The 19,383-nt window shown below is 48.3% G+C and overlaps 1 protein-coding gene across 1 annotated transcript; it reads left to right on the top strand.

The window, feature by feature from the left end:
• The first annotated feature begins 95 nt into the window (after positions 1–95).
• On the top strand, positions 96–12,908 carry SLU7 (SLU7 homolog, splicing factor). The gene is made up of 16 exons (XM_071570261.1): positions 96–127; positions 725–896; positions 1,537–1,690; positions 2,415–2,495; positions 3,066–3,230; positions 3,370–3,435; positions 4,670–4,717; positions 5,185–5,316; positions 5,586–5,683; positions 7,015–7,082; positions 7,271–7,410; positions 8,146–8,307; positions 8,729–8,833; positions 9,009–9,083; positions 9,335–9,439; positions 10,378–12,908. The coding sequence occupies exons 2-16, from the start codon at positions 733–735 to the stop codon at positions 10,555–10,557; spliced, it is 1,743 nt and encodes a 580-aa protein (XP_071426362.1). The 5' UTR covers positions 96–127; positions 725–732; the 3' UTR covers positions 10,558–12,908.
• The last annotated feature ends 6,475 nt before the right edge of the window (positions 12,909–19,383 follow it).

Genomic DNA, 19,383 nt, shown 5'->3' with positions numbered 1-19,383 from the left:
CACGCGCCGCAGCCGATTGGCTGTCCCGGCCGCGGGGGCGGGGCCGGCACGGGAGAAGGCCCCGCCCCGGAAGTGGGCGAGACAGAGAAGCCGCGGGGCATTGTGGGGCGGCGGCGCAGCCCGGGAGGTAAACACGGAACAGGGTCGGGATAGAGGGCTGGGATCGGGATAGAGGGCTGGGATCGGGGATCGGGATAGAGGGATAGGGGGCAGGGGACAGGGATAGAGCGGCTGGATAAGGGACAGGGATAGAGGATCGGGATAAGGCACAGGAATCGGGATCGGGGACAGGATACAGGACCGGGGTCAGCGATAAAGGGCCGAGATCAGGAGCAGGGATCGGGATGCAGGGCCGGGATCAGGGCAGGGATCAGGGCAGGGATCGGGATGCAGGGCCGGGATCAGGGCAGGGATCGGGATGCAGGGATCGGGATGCAGGGCCGGGATCAGGGCAGGGATCGGGATGCAGGGCCGGGATCGAGATGCAGGGCCGGGATCAGGGCAGGGATCGGGATGCAGGGCCGGGATCAGGGCAGGGATCGGGATGCAGGGATCGGGATGCAGGGCCGGGATCAGGGCAGGGATCGGGGTGCAGGGCCGGGCTCGGGATGCAGGGCAGGGATTGGGATGCAGGGGCGGGGCCGGGCTCGGGGCCGCCCCTCGGCCCGCACCGTGACCCGCTGGCTCCTCATCCTCGCGTTTGTCCCCGTCTGTCCCGACACAGGAGTCGCGATGGCATCGGGGGCCGTGGCCAGCGCCGCCCCCGCGGGGGGGACCAGCGACGTGAGCCTGGAGGAGCCCAAGAAGATGACGAGGGAGGACTGGAGGAAGAAGAAGGAGTTGGAAGAGCAGAGGAAACTGGGCAATGCTCCCGCCGAGGTGGATGAAGAAGGAAAGTGAGTTTGGTCAGGGCTGTGGGTTTCCTAAAACTGCTGTTCAAAGTGTCTTTTTTCCTGGGTTGGTCACAAACTCTCAGGAGGGAGACACTGGATTTCTACACGAGTCAATGCAGAAATAAACAGTTGAACTTTGTACATTTTCTCTCATCCTCAAAAATCTTATTTTCAGAAACAGCAGTGCAGGAGGAGTGTTTTATCTCCTGGGAGCCCCTGGCAGTTCTGCTGAAAGCCCCATTTATGCAGCTGCTTACAGGGGTGTTGTAAAAGCCACTGCAGGGAAACTTGCCCGTGTCCCTGAGCCATCCCCCCTCTCCTCTCCTGCTGCCACAAGTCTTGTTGCTTCTGGGAAGAGAAATGTTGCTATTTTTGTGCTCAGAAACATTACACAGAATAATTTGATTTGGAGTCAGGAGTTTGGGTCAATTCAGTGGCAACAAAATCTCTGTGACATCTCAGTGTCTGTCACGTTCATTTGGCAGTGCCCTGTGCCAACCTCATTATTTTGTTATCATTCCTAAAGCACTGGGCTTCAGTTCTTCTGAAGCTCTGAACCTCAGTGTGAGAGCTGTTTGTGGGACTGACTTGCTGTGGGTTTTCTTCCCCTTGGCCTGTGTTTATTGCCCACTGTCTCTTGCAGGGACATCAACCCTCACATTCCCCAGTACATCTCCTCAGTGCCTTGGTACATAGACCCCTCCAAGAGGCCCACCCTGAAGCACCAGAGGCCCCAGCCAGAGAAGCAGAAACAGTACAGCTCCTCTGGGGACTGGTACAAACGAGGAGTGCAAGAGGTGGGGAAAGGGGGTTGCCAGAAAATAAAGCTTTGCTTGGATTTCACAGGGAAATAACTGATGGTTCTGTGGGTCTGGGGGAGGCAGGAGCTGGGAGTTCTCACTCAGGAGCAAAGTGCAGGGTTTGGTGGGAATGGGAACATTGCCTGGGCTTTGGGAGGGTCAGGCTGGGGAAGGGACTGGAGCACGAGTGCTGTGAGGAGGCTGAGGGAGCTGGGGGTGCTGTGAGGAGGCTCAGGGGGGACCTCAGCACTGTCTGGAACTGCCTGAAGGGAAGTTCTGGCCAGGTGGGGGGTTGGTCTCTTCTCTCAGGCAACCAACAGTAGGACAGGAAGGCACAGCTTGGTTTAGGCTGGATATCAGAAAGAAATTCTTTGCAGAGAGAGTGCTCAGGCATTGGAATGGGCTGCCCAGAGAGGGGGTGGATTCCCCATCCCTGGAGGTGTTTGAGGTGACACTGAGTGAGAATCCACCATGTCATGATCCAACCATGTCTTGATCCAACCCTACTGTGATCACCAGCCCAGGGCACGGAGTGCCCTGGGCTGGTGATCACAGTGGGGTTGGATCAAGGGTTGGACTTGTTGATCTCAGAGATCTCTTCCAACCCAACTGATTCTGTGATTCTCTGCACTCTTGGTTGTCACTGGGGGCACTGGGGTTGGCACTGGGGGCACTGGGAGCTGCCAGGCTGAGGTGACTCTGCCCTTTGTGCCCTGCCCAGAACGCCGTGGCCACGAGGTACCGAAAGGGAGCCTGTGAGAACTGTGGGGCCCTGACACACAAGAAGAAGGACTGCATGGAGGTAAAGTGCACTCCTGGCTCTGGCTCCATGGTTTGCAAACCACAGCAGTGCTCCTGACACAGTTTTCATTGTCAGATTGCATGGGAAAAACAGCCAGCTGTAGGAAACACAAACCCCGCTGGGTTTGGAAAAGCTGTTTGGAAAAAGGTTGTGGGCATTGAGGTTGGAAGTTTCTAAAGAAATTGTTATGTAGGAAAAAGAAGGGAAATGCTGTTCATCAGTTCTGTTTGCAATGAGCTCTGCAATAATAATGAAAATGTTTCATCTTCATGTTAATTTGTATTAATTGAGGTGCTGCTGTGCCCGTTTTCTGTTCCATGTCAGAAGCCACCCCAGAAACTGTTTTGATTTTTTTCTTAATTGTGGAAAGTAGAACTACAAATTCGTGGGGTTTGGAGTCAGTTGTGCCACATCAAAGTGCAGAACTCCCAGCACTTATTGACAACCCCCAGGCTCACAGGGCTGGATTTAACTGGCTCTGGAGGAGCTCCGTGGGTGGTACTTTTAAAAGGGTGTCTGAGTGAGTGAGATATTTTGGTCTAAGGGACTGATGTCACTGTTTCCTTTCAGAGGCCCAGGAAAGTTGGAGCCAAGTACACAGGCATGAACATTGCCCCAGATGAGCACGTGCAGCCCCAGCTGATGTTTGACTACGACGGGAAACGGGACCGCTGGAATGGGTACAACCCAGAGGAGCACATGAAGATTGTGGAGGAGTATTCCAAGGTTGATCTGGTATGTGGGGGCTGGGATTGGCTGGGGAAGGGTTGGGTGCTTGGCCTGGCAGGGCTGGGAGGAGGAACCCTTGCAAGGTGTTAAAGTCCAGCCTTGTGCTGAACAGAAAGACTGAACAAACCCGTTTGTTGCTGCACAGGCCAAGCGCACCCTGAAAGCCCAGAAGCTGCAGGAGGAGTTGGCATCAGGGAAGCTGGAGCAAGTGGTAAGTCAGCTAACCCCTAATCTGGTTTTGTTTAGGCTGAATAACTGCACAGCAATTCACTCCTGCTTTCTGACTCTTGCTCTCTGTGCAGGGGCTGCTGTTGGGTTTTGTGCCTTCAGTAATTTAAGTTTTCTTATCACACTGAAGAATTTGAAGTATCTTTCAAATGAGAGTTGCTGTTTTCCTCTAAGGGGCATAAATTCTGTGTGATTATTATTCTTGATAAAATTAATTACATGGAATTTTGTGTCAGAAGAACTTGTTTTTCAAGCAGTAATTTTTTTATATAATGAAATGCTCTTTTTGCATTTAAAGACTGTTGAGGTCTGGCTGATGTTGAGGTGACGTGACTGTGACTGTGCATTGGTTTAATAATGCTTAGAATTGGAATAGGAAGATGTTTTCTTTATCTTAAACCAACTTGTTCCTTCTTCAGTCATTGCTGGGATTGTTTGCAGTGTCTCTGGGTCTTTAAGGCTGAGCAAATGTATTTTCCTCTGGCTGAGTTTGGACCCTCTGAGAGAACTCAGAGATTCTTTCTCTTTTCATGGCTCTTCTCACCACACAGCAAACTTTGTTGCCTTCCATATTATTCCTCATAAAATGAAGTTGTGAGAGGACAAGTTTGTTTGAAACTTGAGAGCTGTCCCTGATGGAGGGGACTGAGGCTGGTTTAGTGCTGGCCAGTTTGCTGGTCCCTGTTCCAGGGCTCACAGTTGTTTCCATCTTTACCCCTGCAAGTATTTTCAATTTAGAGGCTAAGCAGGTTAAAAGAGTCAGGCTTTGTTTGTCCAGCTTAAATTATGCCTTCTGGTTCATGCTTTTAGTACTCCTGTAAATCCTTACTAAATCCTTCAATCCTTATACTCTTGATTATTTTTTAAGCTTTCAGAGTTGCAACTCTGTTATATTTGCATGATATGAAATATTCTGGTCTAAACCATCAGTGTTCAAAGGCACAGCAAGCTCTGAGCAACAGCAACAGTTCCAGAATTTGCTGTTCTTGCAAAGAATTGGAAATTATTTGGGGGTGCAGGGAAAGGGCCTCCAACATTTGTGTGTCACAGAGACAGTAAGAGCTCTGCCCTAGAACTTTGTGTCTGTCTGCATTTTGTGCCTCTGGTAAACTGTATTTTGCATCCAGCATCAAGCTCTGCTTTTATTGCCCTTTGTTTCCCTGCCATCCTCCCTCCCACTCTCTTGTCTTTGCTGACGTGCTCTTTGTTTGCTGCAGAACTCCCCAAGACACCAGTGGGGAGAAGAGGAGCCCAATTCACAGACAGTAAGATGATCACCCCCTGCATCACCCCACGGGCAGAAGGAAGGACCTGTAGTTAGTGAGCAGTGAAGTGAGGGTGGCAGAAGGGTTTGGGTGGTGTGTCCATGCCTGTTCCTGCAGGCAGAGCTTGCTGGATTTCACGGAGGGGGGTTTGTTTCCATTCCTGTGTCTTGTCAAACCTTCAGAGATACAAACACAGAACTAGTTTTAAATGTGGTAAATTTTGCCCGAGATAACTGTTAATATCATCACAGTTCCCTTTTGGTAAGTGTTTGCATGTGAAGAAGGGGAACTCCTTTAACAGGAGTGTCTCTGGGGAGTGCTGGTGTCAGTCTGACAGCACACCAGCCCAGGGAAGCTCTGCTGGCTGGTGACTACCAGGAGTGCAGAATTGTAGTGAAACCACCAAAACCAGATTCTCAGACTTGTCTCCAGAGTGAATGACTGAGAAGTTTCCCATCTCTCCTCAGGAGAGAGACCATAACAGTGAAGATGAGGATGAAGATAAATACGCCGATGACATTGATATGCCAGGGCAGAACTTTGACTCCAAGAGACGGATCACGGTTCGGAATCTGCGGATTCGGGAAGATATTGCCAAAGTGAGTGAAGAATTCCCAGCCAAAGTTCATTTCTATCCATAGGAGTTCATTTCAACCAATTGCACACTGTTGTTAGTGACTTTGTGTGTGCTTGTCTTGGGGTTAAGGTCTGTTTTCAGTTCTGTTCCTGCCCATGTTATGACTTGATCAAGGTCATCATTTTAAATGGATAGAACTTTTAAAATGTCTAAACTGGGACATAAAGGAGTAACTTTAGTTCATTTAAAATCATAAATACTGAATATCTTGTATGCTGTTTCTTTCTCCAGTACTTGAGGAATCTGGATCCCAACTCTGCTTATTATGATCCCAAAACCAGAGCCATGAGGGAGAACCCATATGCCAACACAGGCAAGAACCCAGATGAGTAAGTTCCAACAGGGTCATTCTTGTGTATCCACCAAGATTTTTCTAAATTAGAATAATGATTCTGTATTTACTTGTATATCCTTTTACTAATTTATCTCTAGTCAGTTATGTATAGAAGTTGTAGTAAACATGGAAAAACCCTGTTTTATTTAGGAGCAGCTCTTGGTTTAGTATAGAAAAGTGGTATTTTTGTGCCTGACCCTTAATCTTCAGGGACCACTAATCAGTGTCATGATCTGTACAAGGACCAGAACTTGGCTGTGTCCAGAAGTGATGCCTGTGAACAATAATGATGTTTGTGAAGTATTTCAGTAACAGTTTTAAGCTTTATCCCTTGGGGACTGGAGATAAGCATGGAGGGGCTGTGGTACCTGACTAAATGTTTGAATTAGCAGCAAGATCTCCTCCTGTGTTAGTGGACTCTGCATAGAAAGGTCTGAAGGCTTTGGCATTGTCTGTTTAGAGAGTCTAATTAAAGCTGCCCTGAACTGCTCTTGGCTGCTCTCAGGGCTGTCTCACTTTAACCCCCAGTCAGGCACTTGGCCTGTGCTGTGCTGTGACCCCCAGGGCAGACAGGCTGGGAGTAGAACACGCACTCAGAGCACAGGATAATTGGATCAGTGCAGTGGCAGTGCCTAAATGACAGCAAATAATGCTCTTTCCACCTCTGTTTGCCCCCAGCTAGAATAGTGCCAGTCAATTCTGGATTTGTAGATACAGATGCTTTCACTTCTCTCTCGAGTCATAATTTCACCTTTGTTGAATCTGTGATTCTGTTTCTGCCACAGCTTTGTAATTTTTTCTGAGTGGCTTTGGGGAGATGAAAGAGTGGGGAATTGGGTTGTTAACATGATGTGATCTTCAGCCTGTGTTTCATGTGCACGTTGTGCATCCCTCCAGGGGTGTGCAGAAGTGTCTCAGCTTTACAGACAGCAATAAAGTTGTTCCAGGCTTGGCTCGGCCAAGCACATGGGCTGGGCTGGAGGAGAGTCACAGATCAGGAGCTGAGGATCATTGTGCAAGAACATCACCCAGCTTTGTGCACATTTCTTGTGCAGTTAGCCCAGGTTTGACTGGTGGTGCTGGGCATCCCAGAGGAGCTGCAGGTCTGTCGTGTTTCCCTGTGAACACACCAGGTGTTCCAGGTGCTCTCTGACATTCCATGGGCAGCAGGGCTTTTGTATCAGGGACAACTTGAATTCACCTTCTCCCTCCATTCTTCACTCTTGGGGCACAAAGAGACTTTTTCCTTTGCTGCTGAAGTCCTGTGAGTGTCTGTGAGAGGGAACCACCTGGCAGGTGCTCAGCCCCTGTTGTTCCTCCCTGCAGGGTCGGGTACGCCGGTGACAACTTCGTGCGCTACACGGGAGACACCATTTCCATGGCACAGACTCAGCGTGAGTGGGCCCTGCCCTCGGGGCTTGTTTGTGGGAATGGGCTTCAATGCTGGGAAATGCTGCTCTCTTGCAAAAGCAAAGTCTGTTTAGACTGAGATCTTTTGAATTGCTTCAGAACTGAAGAATGTAATTTGAATGTGTCTGTCAGTTTGAGAGTAAATGCTGAGTGAAACCTCTTGTGTCCACAGTGTTTGCTTGGGAGGCCTATGACAAGGGCTCTGAAGTTCATCTGCAAGCAGACCCTACAAAGTTAGAGCTCCTTTATAAGTCCTTCAAAGTGAAAAAAGAAGATTTCAAGGCACAGCAGAAAGAAAGCATCCTAGAGAAGGTAAGAGACACTTGGTTTTATTTAATGAGAATTCTGTTGAGTTTGGTGTCTGGGTCTTGGGGAACAAATAAAAGTACTAATTCTATGGGAAGGAGCATCAGCTGCTCTCAGCAGCTGAGACTTACAAAAATATTTTTATATTTATACACACTGTCTCATCAGTTAGATTAATTTTATTAATTAGTATAGAAACCTTTGAAGATCTGCTGGTATTTCTTTGTATTTTTGGGAGCTCTTTCCTTACCTGTCAGAATTTCTCCTCTGAAGAAATCTGAATTTCTTTCCAACTCAAGTTTTGGGTGCAGTCTTGCAGATAAATATTTATTGTATATTTAACAACTTGTTTCTTGGACAACTGAAAAAGATCCAGATAATCCATTTAGATTCTAACTTTGTCAGCATTCAGGTTTGGAGGGGGACAGGAATTGCTGCTCTGGTTGTACCAGAGCCTTTTGGATTGGTCTGAAGATTTTCCTGCTTTGAGTGAGAATATCACTGTTGTCATTCTCTGGGCATAAAACAAACCCAAAGAAACCACCACACAAACCTAAACACCAAGAGACTCCACAGTGGCCACAGGAGATGATGTATTTCTGACTTACCTATTCATTAAAGATCAAACTGTCTCTATCCCCTTCCATGCCTTCTTCACAAGGTACTGAAGGTGCCATTTTTGAGATATTTGCTTACCTGCATGAAAGGTGGGGCTTTTAAACCATTTCTCTTTGCATTTAGTATGGAGGACAAGAGCACCTGGATGCCCCACCAGCTGAGCTGCTGTTGGCTCAGACAGAGGATTATGTGGAGTACTCCAGGCATGGAACAGTCATCAAAGGACAGGAGAAAGCCATTGCTTGCTCTAAGTATGAAGAGGATGTGAAGATCAACAACCACACAGTAAGCCCTGAGTTATGTTAAAATTATAGAAGAATCAAATACCTTCCCATTGAGATATAGCAGGACACAGTACAATATAACTAATACAGCAAATAAATTCTCTCTCAGATGTGATGCTCTCCCTTTTCTGCTGAGGAGCAATTGCAAATTGTCATGGTTGTGATGACATGAAGGAGCTGCCATGGCAATCCTTAACTGAAGGGGAAGTTGCTGTTTCCCTTCCACTTTGAATATGATTTGACCACATCCTGGTGCTTTTCCCTTCCTGGCAGTGTGTGTACCTGTAAGGCTAATGCAGAATAGCAGAAGCATTTCTTGCATGTTTAGATAATTTACAGACCAGGATGAAAGCTCAGCAATGAATTGCAGCCTCTGCCAGGAGGGTCAGCATGGACTGACTGCTGTGGGTGTTCCCTTGCAGTGCATTTGGGGCTCATACTGGAAAGAAGGCAAGTGGGGTTACAAGTGCTGCCACTCCTTTGTCAAGTACTCCTACTGCACAGGAGAAGCTGGGAAGGAAATTGCAGTAAGTATTGTCCTTCTGAGTCTCTTGGAAAGAGCTAAAAATCATTCATCTTCCTTATTTGAAGCTTAGACTGTGTTGGGAGGGTCAGTGTTTTGGGGGTTGTGGGATTTTTGTTGTCCTTCCCCTTTCAGATGTGCTGATTAACTGGGCATCCTTGCTCTTGTCTGTTGTGTAGAATGCAGAGACAGGTTTGCTGGAAGAGCAGCCTGGGGAGGAAGAGCACATGGCAAAGCCCAAGACCCTGATGGAGGTAGGAGGCTTCCCACTCCCAGAAGACACACGTTTTTCCTCAGCACTGTCAGAAATGAAAAGAGGCATAACTACAAAATTATGTGGAGCCATAATGAGCCTGAAAATGACTAGACTGCATAATTAGATCATTAACATCTCTATGGAAAACTGAGCTCTAAAATAGCATTGATAGAAGTTTGGGTTTAGTGGCTTGGACATTATTAATGTTGCAAGTTGAATCTTAACAGTAACTTGTTTCCCACCTTACAGATCCACCAAGAGAAACAGAAAGAGAAGAAAAAGAAGAAGCACAAGAAGAGCTCAAATTCAGACAGTGAGGGTGAAGAGAAAAAGAAGCAAGAAAAGCTTAAAAAGGTGCACTATATTTTTTGGTGTCTTTGTGGCAAAAAGAACTTGACATATATTTTACAACATCAGTTTTATGAAGCCTATAATGCAGTTCTCTGTGCTACAACATGGGTTGTTCTGGGATGCTAATTTTGAGCTAAAGCACATTTCAAATGCTGTTACATGTTCTGAAGTACATTCCCTGTTTCTCAGGCAAACATTCAATAAATGTTTAGTTTTGGAAGACACAGATTAGATGACACAGAACAGTTCATGTCTAGGCACTTGTTACAGCTGTAGATCTATAAAAGACATTGCAAAACAGTGATTTGTGCATTGAAGAGAGCTGGAGGGATCAAAGGCACTGCCAAAGCTTAACTTAGCCCTTTTTATCCCAGGCTGGGGCCCAGTCTCACAGCTGGGGCAGTAAATCCATGCCCCAAGTGTGAATCCACTGCTGAGCTGCCCCCAGGGAAACCTGCCTGGGGGTCCAGAGGGGAGGCCAATTAAAACTGGGGGTAATCAAAGCACTGCACAAATGCACTTCTTTCAGTGGCAAGGACCAACAGGTGCAGTTTGAGGAACAGCAGAAAGGATTTCAAAATCAAACCCCAAACACACACCAAAAACCAACCAAACCAATCATGCAGCCCCCTAAGATCCTGTGCTTGCTTCTCTGCTTCTGTACTTGCTGGATGGTGATTACATTTTAGGCAAATCCAAGGAGCTTTTTACTTGATTGTGACAATTGGGAAGAGATTAAAGGTCTTGTTTGCTAAACAGCATTTTACTGTCAGTTTATGTCAAACACCATGAAATGAGCATGGAGTGAAAGGTGGGCCAGGCAGATGTGCATTGCTCGTTCCACCCTTGTGCCTGCTGTCTGTCCATCAGAGGAGCTCAGGCAAAGCCTCCCTGGGCTTTTGGCTCAGCTCTCATGGAATTGTGTCCTTGCTGCCCTCCAGGCCCTGAACGCGGAGGAGGCTCGACTGCAGCAGGTGAAGGAGCTGCTGCAGCTGGACGAGAGGAAGAGGCCCTACAACAGCCAGCAGGAGGCCAGGGAGCCCACGGAGGAGGAGATGGAGGCCTACAGGATGAAGAGGCAGAGGCCTGATGACCCCATGGCCTCCTTCCTGGGGCAGTAGTCCAGGACAGCCCACGAGGCTTTTCCATGGACATTTCCTTCCCTCCCACGTGTCTGAAGTGCCAGAAATGGCAGAAACCTTTGCTTGCAGCAGAGGAGTTTGTGCAAACTTCTTTCAGCAGACAGGAAGACTCCAGTACTTGGAGCAGTTTTATAAATGTGTGGTGTATGAACACATATCCAGGCACACACACAGAGATAAAATACCTGCACCTGCTCTGGAAGTTCTTGAAGGAGAAAAGATCTGATGCTGACTGAAATTCTGGGTTGGTTTGGCCAACTAATACATGGATAAAGTCATGATACAGTAAAACTGAGTACCCCAAAGAAATGGCCAGCAGGTGTCACTTAATAGGGAGCAAAAATTTATTGACAAAAAGTTGATACAACTACTAAGCTGCTTGTTTGTAAAGGGAGCTGCCTGTCTCGTGGCTTTAAAAAATAAATAGTTTCTCCCTTGATCACTTTGTAGTATTTTGGAAGTGTAAAAATTGACTGCTCTGTACAATTTTGCTTAACTTAATATAAAAGTTGGAGGTGCTTTCCAGCCTTTGAAAGAAGAGCTGTTTGCAGGATTAGTCCTTCCACTGGGAGTTTTAACTATTAAAAGTTGAACTGGGTTAAAAACTGCACAGCTTGACTTTAGATTTGGAAGGCTTGGGATTTATTTCTGTTGTGGCCTAAACTGTGCCACTAAACAGGGCTTTTATAGTCACATTTAATGTGTTTATATTAATAGTAAGACAAGGAAGACTAATCTTGGCTTTTCTTAAAATTAAGAACCTGATTAGAGTTTCCACTTTCCAAACAATGAAGTTAAACTTACTGGAAGCAAATGAAACAGCATGTTCTGCCTGTAACATCTTGTACCTGTAATTTCCACCTGTAAAGCTGGTTTCCTTTTTTTACTGGGTTTTTTGCAAACTCGTTTCTGCTTCCCTTTTATCCTTGTTATGGAAATACTATTTCTGAGCACAGATGAATTTATAAGGCTCGTGTATCTGACTGGACTTCTGTTGTATAAATTCAATTTTAAAATGCTCCTGGCACTTAAAAAAATACAACCAACTACTGAGATCAGAAATCTCATGGTGGAGTTGTTAATATGACCAAGTACCAGGAAGAAAAAACTTCAGAGTAGGAATCAACTTATGCAGAAACTGCTTTTAGGTTTCCACAAACAATGTGGAGTTAAACAATCAGAGGGGCAAAAAGGGAGACAGTTTTCCTTCTGCTGCACCAGTGACTCATGTTCCCCATTTTCACATTGGCTCATGCCTTGGCCTTTGTGGTTCTGGGTAGTTTAAGGGAAAACTGCTCTAGTTCAGTCTGAGATGTGAGAAGGGTTCCTTGAGCTATTTACATACTGTCTAAAAGTTGCAGTTAAGTATAAAAATACTAAATCTAAAAAGACTAACATCTTTATAAAGGAGGCAATTCAGAGATAACAGGGGAAGTCACACCAGGGGAATGCCAGGCCTGGCCTTGGACACTGTGGGTTGAATGGAAACTTTAATCCATCAACTCTACTGAATTTGTGCAAAGTGATTGTTCAGGGATTTGAATTCAGACCTAAATTTACAATACTGGGATTTCATCAATGACTCCAAGCCAAGCACTTGGGGCCATAAAGATCCTTGCCAGATCTTTAGTCTGAGCTCTAAAGGATGAGAGCTCCTGTTTGTAAAGGATTGTCAGATTATTTTTTTAACCTTGACAAGACATTGTGTTATCCTGAGACTTGTTCTCAGACAGCTGGAACATTATTCATGTTTCTTTCTAAAATCATCAAATTATATCTCCAGCTGGCAAATGGATGAGCATTTGTTGGACTAAGGAGCAGGAAATGTGAGGAGATGCTGATTCATGGCAGAGCTTTCAGGACCACACAAACCTGTGCCTTTCACCCTGAATATGAAGTGACATCTCTCCTCTTTGGGAGTTTATTCTTGGGGCAGCATTCCAGGCATGGAACCGTGTAAGATTATTTCTTGGATCATGAACTTTCTGCACCTGCCCCTGCTCATGCACAGGCTACTTCAAACCAGGATGATCAGAATTTGAAACCTCCCTCCTCCTGTTCCTGCTGCTCGACACCATTTGTAGAAGCTCCAAGACAGTTTAATTGTTAAGACTGTGGGGGCAAAATTCTGTCCTCAGTGTCTGCAGCTTTAGCTGCCTCCAGCCCTGCTGGGAGACCTCAGCAGGAGTTACCACCCAAAACCAGGCCCCACTTGGAGGTGTGTGCCACCTTACCAGCTCTTGGTTACAGTGCTCCCCACCTCACTGTTTGGTCATTCTTTGATTGTTTTGCATGTCCTGAATAACTTGAAATAAAAGGTTTGATTTGGAGTGGAATTGGAACTTTTTATGTGGCACAAAACAAAACCTGGGACTTTCAAGCTTTTTGTAGATAAGCTGAAAAAGTGATTTCTGGTATGAACTGAAGCAATTCTTGCTTAACCAATTCATGTGTCAGACTGAAGGTGTCTGTGATGGGCCAATGCCAGGAAGCAGCTCCTGGCAGATCTTGGCTGGCAAAGTTCACCTCTTTGATGCTTCTACCAGTGTGAAATTTGAAGCTTCCAGTTCCAGTTTGGAGAATTCCTTGCAAACTCTTGGCTGAAATAAGTTGATTAACTGGAGACTCTGCCTTTCTCTGTGAGCAGCATCTGTTCCTTTAGCTCAGCTAATGTTTCCTCCATGTGGTTTCCCAGCAAGGGCTGAGCAGCCCCAGGTCTGTGACAGATGCAGAGCCAGAGCCAGGCTGGGGAGTGCATGGATGGAGCTGCTCAGGGACATGCCAGCCCCCCTGCCCCTCTGCCACCAGCTGCTCTCCTGTGCCACCAGCTGCTCTCCTTTCCCCAGGGCACACCTCGGGCACCACAGGAGACACTTCAACCCCCATCCAGGTCTGTGAAAGCAGCAAGGTTGGTACAATCCCTGGGGTGGCATTTCCAGGGTGTCCTGGGGGTGTTTGGGAGGGCCAGCAGAACCTCTTTGCTCATGAATGGAGTCTGAGGTTGCACATGTGCTGCTCTTGGGGCTGTTGGGCTTTTATCTGCAGCCACAACCTGAGGTGACCCCTGGCAATGCCCCCCAGAGTGCCCGTGGCACAGTTATCTAACAGGGAAAGCTGCTCTGGTCAATGGAGCAGGGAACTGGAAATAAAGAGCTGTGCTCTTTCCACTCCTGCCATTCATTTACTGTGGGGCTGAACAGCCCCAAATCTGCCCATGGAGGGGCTTTGCTCAGCTCTGTGTCTGAGAAGTGCTCAGTTCAAAGCACTTTTACAGATATTTATTATATATATTTATTTATTTATTATATATATTACTGCAAGCAATTTTGCTGAAATTATATAAAACAGACTGATAAAACAAGAAGGATTTGCTCATATTAAATAAAACAGAAGCCCCTTCCAAATTTGTTAGTGGATTGTCATCATTAGATGACAGTAATAGAATTCCACATGGTGCATCAAGGAAAATTGCTTCTTTAAATATATGAAATTAAATTTTAAAAGCAGAGAACAATTGTAGCATCTTGTATATCACTCACAGGAATTTCAGAACTGACATCTGCTGTGCTTTCTCTTTTCTGTTAATAACTTCTTACAACTTTACCACATGAAAAGCATCTTGAATTTGTTCCTGAGTTTTTCCCATAGTGAAAACTTGCACAAGCTGTTGGGAAATTTCCACTGTGTGTGGCTTGCAGAATAAGGTCCTTATTGGCAGGAATAGCTCATATAAAGAAAATGTATCTTTTTAAAAATATTAATTGTAAAAAGGCTTTGATATTCTGTCACCCCAATGCCTTCTGAAGTTCAGGGAAACTCCAAACCTTAAATGATTAACTGCATTTCCAGACTCTTGGTCAAACTAACACTTACCAAATGAGAAGTTCTGTGATTAATGAGCCAAGTTTGCTTGGAGACCTCTGAGACCCCTTTTAGTGCTTGATTATTAGAATAATATTGCTTTTACTTATCAAAATATGAGCTCAAGTTGTGTTGGGAGACTGCCTGATTTCTTTTTCAAAAGCTACATTCACAGAGTCACAGAATGGCTTGGTTTGAAAAGGGACCTTAAAGACACCTGGTGCCATCCACTGCTCTGTGTCTGCAGCTTCATTGTGGGATGCTCCTGCTCCTCAGGGGTTCTGATGGCCATGATTGATTTATTTATTCAGCTGCCTGTAACAGAGCCCCATTATTGGCCCTGGTGGGGGAGAGCAGAGCCCGCTGTGGAACTGGGGGAGAGCAGAGCAGAGCCTGCTGTGGAACTGGGGGGAGAGCAGAGCAGAGCCTGCCATGGAACTGGGGGAGAGCAGAGCCCGCTGTGGAACTGGGGGGAGAGCAGAGCCCACTGTGGAACTGGGGGGAGAGCAGAGCAGAGCCTGCCATGGAACTGGGGGAGAGCAGAGCCCGCTGTGGAACTGGGGGGAGAGCAGAGCCTGCTGTGGAACTGGGGGGAGAGCAGAGCAGAGCCCACTGTGGAACTGGGGGGAGAGCAGAGCCCACTGTGGAACTGGGGGAGAGCAGAGCCTGCTGTGGAACTGGGGGGAGAGCAGATCCTGCTGTGGAACTGGGGGAGAGCAGAGCAGAGCTCACTGTGGAACTGGGGGGAGAGCAGAGCCCACTGTGGAACTGGGGGAGAGCAGAGCCTGCTGTGGAACTGGGGGAGAGCAGAGCAGAGCTCACTGTGGAACTGGGGGGAGAGCAGAGCCCACTGTGGAACTGGGGGAGAGCAGAGCCTGCTGTGGAACTGGGGGGAGAGCAGAGCCTGCTGTGGAACTGGGGGAGAGCAGAGCAGAGCTCACTGTGGAACTGGGGGGAGAGCAGAGCCCACTGTGGAACTGGGGGAGAGCAGAGCCTGCTGTGGAACTGGGGGGAGAGCAGATCCTGCTGTGGAACTGGGGGGAGAGCAGAACCTTCACTGCTTGACTGCAAGTGTGAGCCCTGAACATGACTGTTAAATGCAGTGCCCAGTTGTGTTTGAGCTGGTTTGTAAACACCTGTGGACAAATGGAAGTGTGCAGCTTCTGTGCCACAGTCCCCAGACAAAATGCCCCATTGCTTTCTTGAATGCTCTTCCATGTAGCCAATATAAACAAGGAGTTTTGCTGTAGATTTGAGTGGAATCAGTATGAGAGTCCAAGCAGGTTTCTGGTGAATCTCTGCTGGGTGGCAGAGTGCTGGGTACACATCCTGCCCCAGGACACACCCTGCAATGAGCTCAGGTGATCCCACCTTGGAGGGACAGGTCCTGATGCTTTTTGTTTCATGCCCACACTCCTTGTTATGCTGAGGGAAGGTTGGCAGAATTCTCCTCTCCTCCCTTTCCTCTCTCCTGACATCGACTCAGGGGACACCCACAGAGCAGGGCAGGGCAATCCTGGGGACACACACAGAGCAGGGAAAGGCAATCCCTCCCCTTCCAGCACCAACTCGGCTACATTTCCATTTAAATGTCTGGAGCAGCTTCCCAGAGGCCCAGGGGTCACTGGTCATCCATGAGCCACATGAAGTGGAGTTCAGTTGCTCTGAGAAACAGCACTGAGCAGAAGAGCCCAGGCTGGTACAGCCCCTTGATTCAGAAAGTGAACTGTCCCAGTGCTGCGTGGGACATTCTCTGAAGATCCTCCTGTGGGCTCAAAGAGCTCAGACGTTGCTGGTGTAGCATTCAAATGAGTTCACAGCACGGCTTCAGATGGAAAAACAAAATTTGGTGGGCTAAATACTGGTTTACTTTTTTAAAGAGGCTTTCAGATGTGATCTGATTGTGCTCACCTAGGGATCCACCATGATGTGTTTTACCAGGGACCAACCCTGTAACCTCACTCAGTCAAAACTCCCAGAGGAGATTTACGTGACTAAAAGCAGCCAGATCAATTTAAGGTAATTTTTGGCAAGAGTGTTTATCCCCAGCACAGCTGCTTCCTTCTGCTCCAGCCCAAATGCTGCTCCCTGCAACTGCTGATAGTGCTGAGAACTGGGAAACCAGCCCTGGAAGGAGCATGAGGAAAGGAAACTCCTCTCAACTGCTGTGGCCACAGAACATTTTGTATCAAAGGGCCTGAAGGAACCCACGGACCTGTCTTTGATCCACACAACATCAGCATGGCTTAGAACAATAGGAGTGACTTCATGTTACCTTTCCTCTGTGAACCATTAGCAATTAACTAGATAATAGGCAATGTGCAAAAAGTGTTGGTTGGTTGCTGTAATGTCATGCAAAGGATTAACCCCTGTAGAAAGTATTGGATTCCAGTGAAAAAATAACGAGTATGTCTGTGTGGTGCCTTTCAGTGCTCTGCCCTGCTGGCTGTGTGCTCCCTGGTGGGGCAGCTGTACCTGCAGTCTGGGCTGGTGACATCTCTCAGGGATTTACTTTGTCCATTAGGCTGCTGTTACTTGGATGGGTTTGGTGCTAAACCCCAGGATTTTTATTTTGCCTTGTTATCTGTGCTGCCACTGACCCAGTTCTGCAGTGACTGCCCAGCCATCTGTGCCCCCGCTGATGCCAAGGGATGAAATGAGCCCTGAGGGGAGAGCCCGCTGGGGGATGGCAGGGCCCGTGGGCTGCACTGGCTGCCAACGCAGAGTGCAGGGGAAGGGGCACTCCTCTGGTCCTGCTTGGGCTGCAGGAATGTCCCCTCACCCCCAGGAGTGTCCCCTCACCTCCAGGAACGTCCCCTCACCCCCAGAAGTGTCCCCTCACCCCCAGGAGTGTCCCCTCACCTCCAGGAATGTCCCCTCACCCCCAGAAGTGTCCCCTCACCCCCAGGAATGTCCCCTCACCCCCAGGAGTGTCCCCTCACCTCCAGGAATGTCCCCTCACCCCCAGAAGTGTCCCCTCACCCCCAGGAGTGTCCCCTCACCTCCAGGAGTGTCCCCTCACCTCCAGGAATGTCCCCTCACCCCCAGGAGGGTCCCTTCACCCCCAGGAGTGTCCCCTCACCCCCAGGAGTGTCCCCTCACCCCCAGGAGTGTCCCCTCATGCCCAGGAGTGTCCCCTCACCTTCAGGAGTGTCCCTCACCTCCTGCTGCAGAGCAGTTGATCAGATACCAAGTCACTGCTGGGGGAAAACAGGATTTAACCCAATGACTAAACCCTGAGTTAGTTACTGAGTAACCTCCCAGGAACCCTCTCCCTACTCATTCCCAACCACATTATGTGCTGGGGAAAAAAATTGGGCTCAGGAGGGGTGGCCTCTTTGTGCACAGGACTCTGAAGGGCAGCTGGGTGGTTGTTCCCAATAAACCTCAAACATGGATTAAATGAGCCATTCCAGAGACTCTCAGTGCACGGGAGATGTGGAATTGAGACTTTCCCAACAAACCCATCCCTGTCCTCTCCAGATTCCCTGCAGCAAAGCCCATTCCAAGCTCTCTGTGGAGCCTTTGGCACAGCCTGGCAGGAGAGCAGGGGCAGGGTGGGCACAGCCACAGGCTCAGTCTGTCCCACTGGAGGACACTTTTCTCCTCCCCACAGGTAAAAACCACATGGCCACAGGTGAGCAGATTATTCCTGTAAGAAACATGGAAGGAATTCCCACTTCTCCCTTGGCAGACAATACCTAATAAATTGCAGAGCTGTGGCCTGCATGACATTATCCAGCTGGCAGCTTAGTTTGAGGAAAAAATAGAGGCACAAAATCGGCTTATTATTTAAGCCCAGCTGGGAAGTAGCAGGAATTCATCTCACTGGATAAGGACATTATAAAATGTTTGTATCAGGCTCCATCACATATATTGGGAGGCAGAAAACATTTATTGCAGAGGCTTGAGTTGACTCAGAGTCACTCAAAGCAGGTGAAAGCCTCAATCTGTGTGCCCTTCCATGGACAAAGCACTTAGAAATAATTAAAAAGTCCCACAACCCCCCCTGCAGTGTTTAAACCAGCTCCAGAGTCATCCTGAGCTGCATTAACTTTCACTGTACAACCTTTCCCTCTCACCCTCAGAAAACAGGCCATAATCTTTTAAGAAAATCAGATCTAACTACTTTGTTGGATTAAATCGAACTACTTTAATTAGTTTTTGTTAGCAGAGCTTCCTGACTGCCCCAGAGGAGGGGCTCTTGTGCCCTGTGAGCCCGGGCTGGGGGCAGCACAGGCCAGGGGCAGCAGTCAGGGATGCCCATGGGGTGGTGCCATCCCAGTGGGATGTGAAGGATGCTTGTGGGGTGGTGCCATCCCAGTGGGATGTCAGGGATGTTCATGGGGTGGTGCCATCCCAGTGGGATGTGAAGGATGCTTGTGGGGCGGTGCCATCCGGGTGGGATGGGAGGGATGCACAGGGGGTGGTGCCACCCAGGTGGGATGTCAGGGATGTTCATGGGGTGGTGCCATCCCAGTGGAATGTCAGGGATGTTCATGGGGTGCTGCCATCCCAGTGGGATATCAGGGATGTTCATGGGGTGGTGCCATCCCAGTGGGATGTCAGGGATGTTCATGGGGTGGTGCCATCCCAGTGGGATGGGAGGGATGCTCGTGGAGCAGTGCCATCCTGGTGGGATGGGAGGGATGCTCAGGGGGTGGTGGCATCCCAGTGGGATGTCAGGGATGTTCATGGGGTGGTGCCATCCTGGTGGGATGGGAGGGATGCTCAGTGGGTGGTGCCACCCAGGTGGGATGTGCAGGAGTGTGTTGGGTGGCAGAGCAGAGAGGCCTCACCTGCTCTCCCCTCTGTGGCCTTGGCAGCATATCCATGGAATTTTTCAGCCGTGCCCACGTGGGAGCCGTGGCCGCTGGCCAAGAGCTCAGGCACAAACGGCCCCTCCGTTAATGATTGACTGGTGAGATAATGAGATATCCCCGC

Source organism: Pithys albifrons, chromosome 15 (assembly GCF_047495875.1).
Source record: "Pithys albifrons albifrons isolate INPA30051 chromosome 15, PitAlb_v1, whole genome shotgun sequence".
NCBI classification, from domain to species: Eukaryota; Metazoa; Chordata; class Aves; order Passeriformes; family Thamnophilidae; genus Pithys; species Pithys albifrons.
The sequence above is the reverse complement of the archived record's forward strand: the minus strand, read 5'-3'. Positions and strand labels throughout refer to the sequence as shown.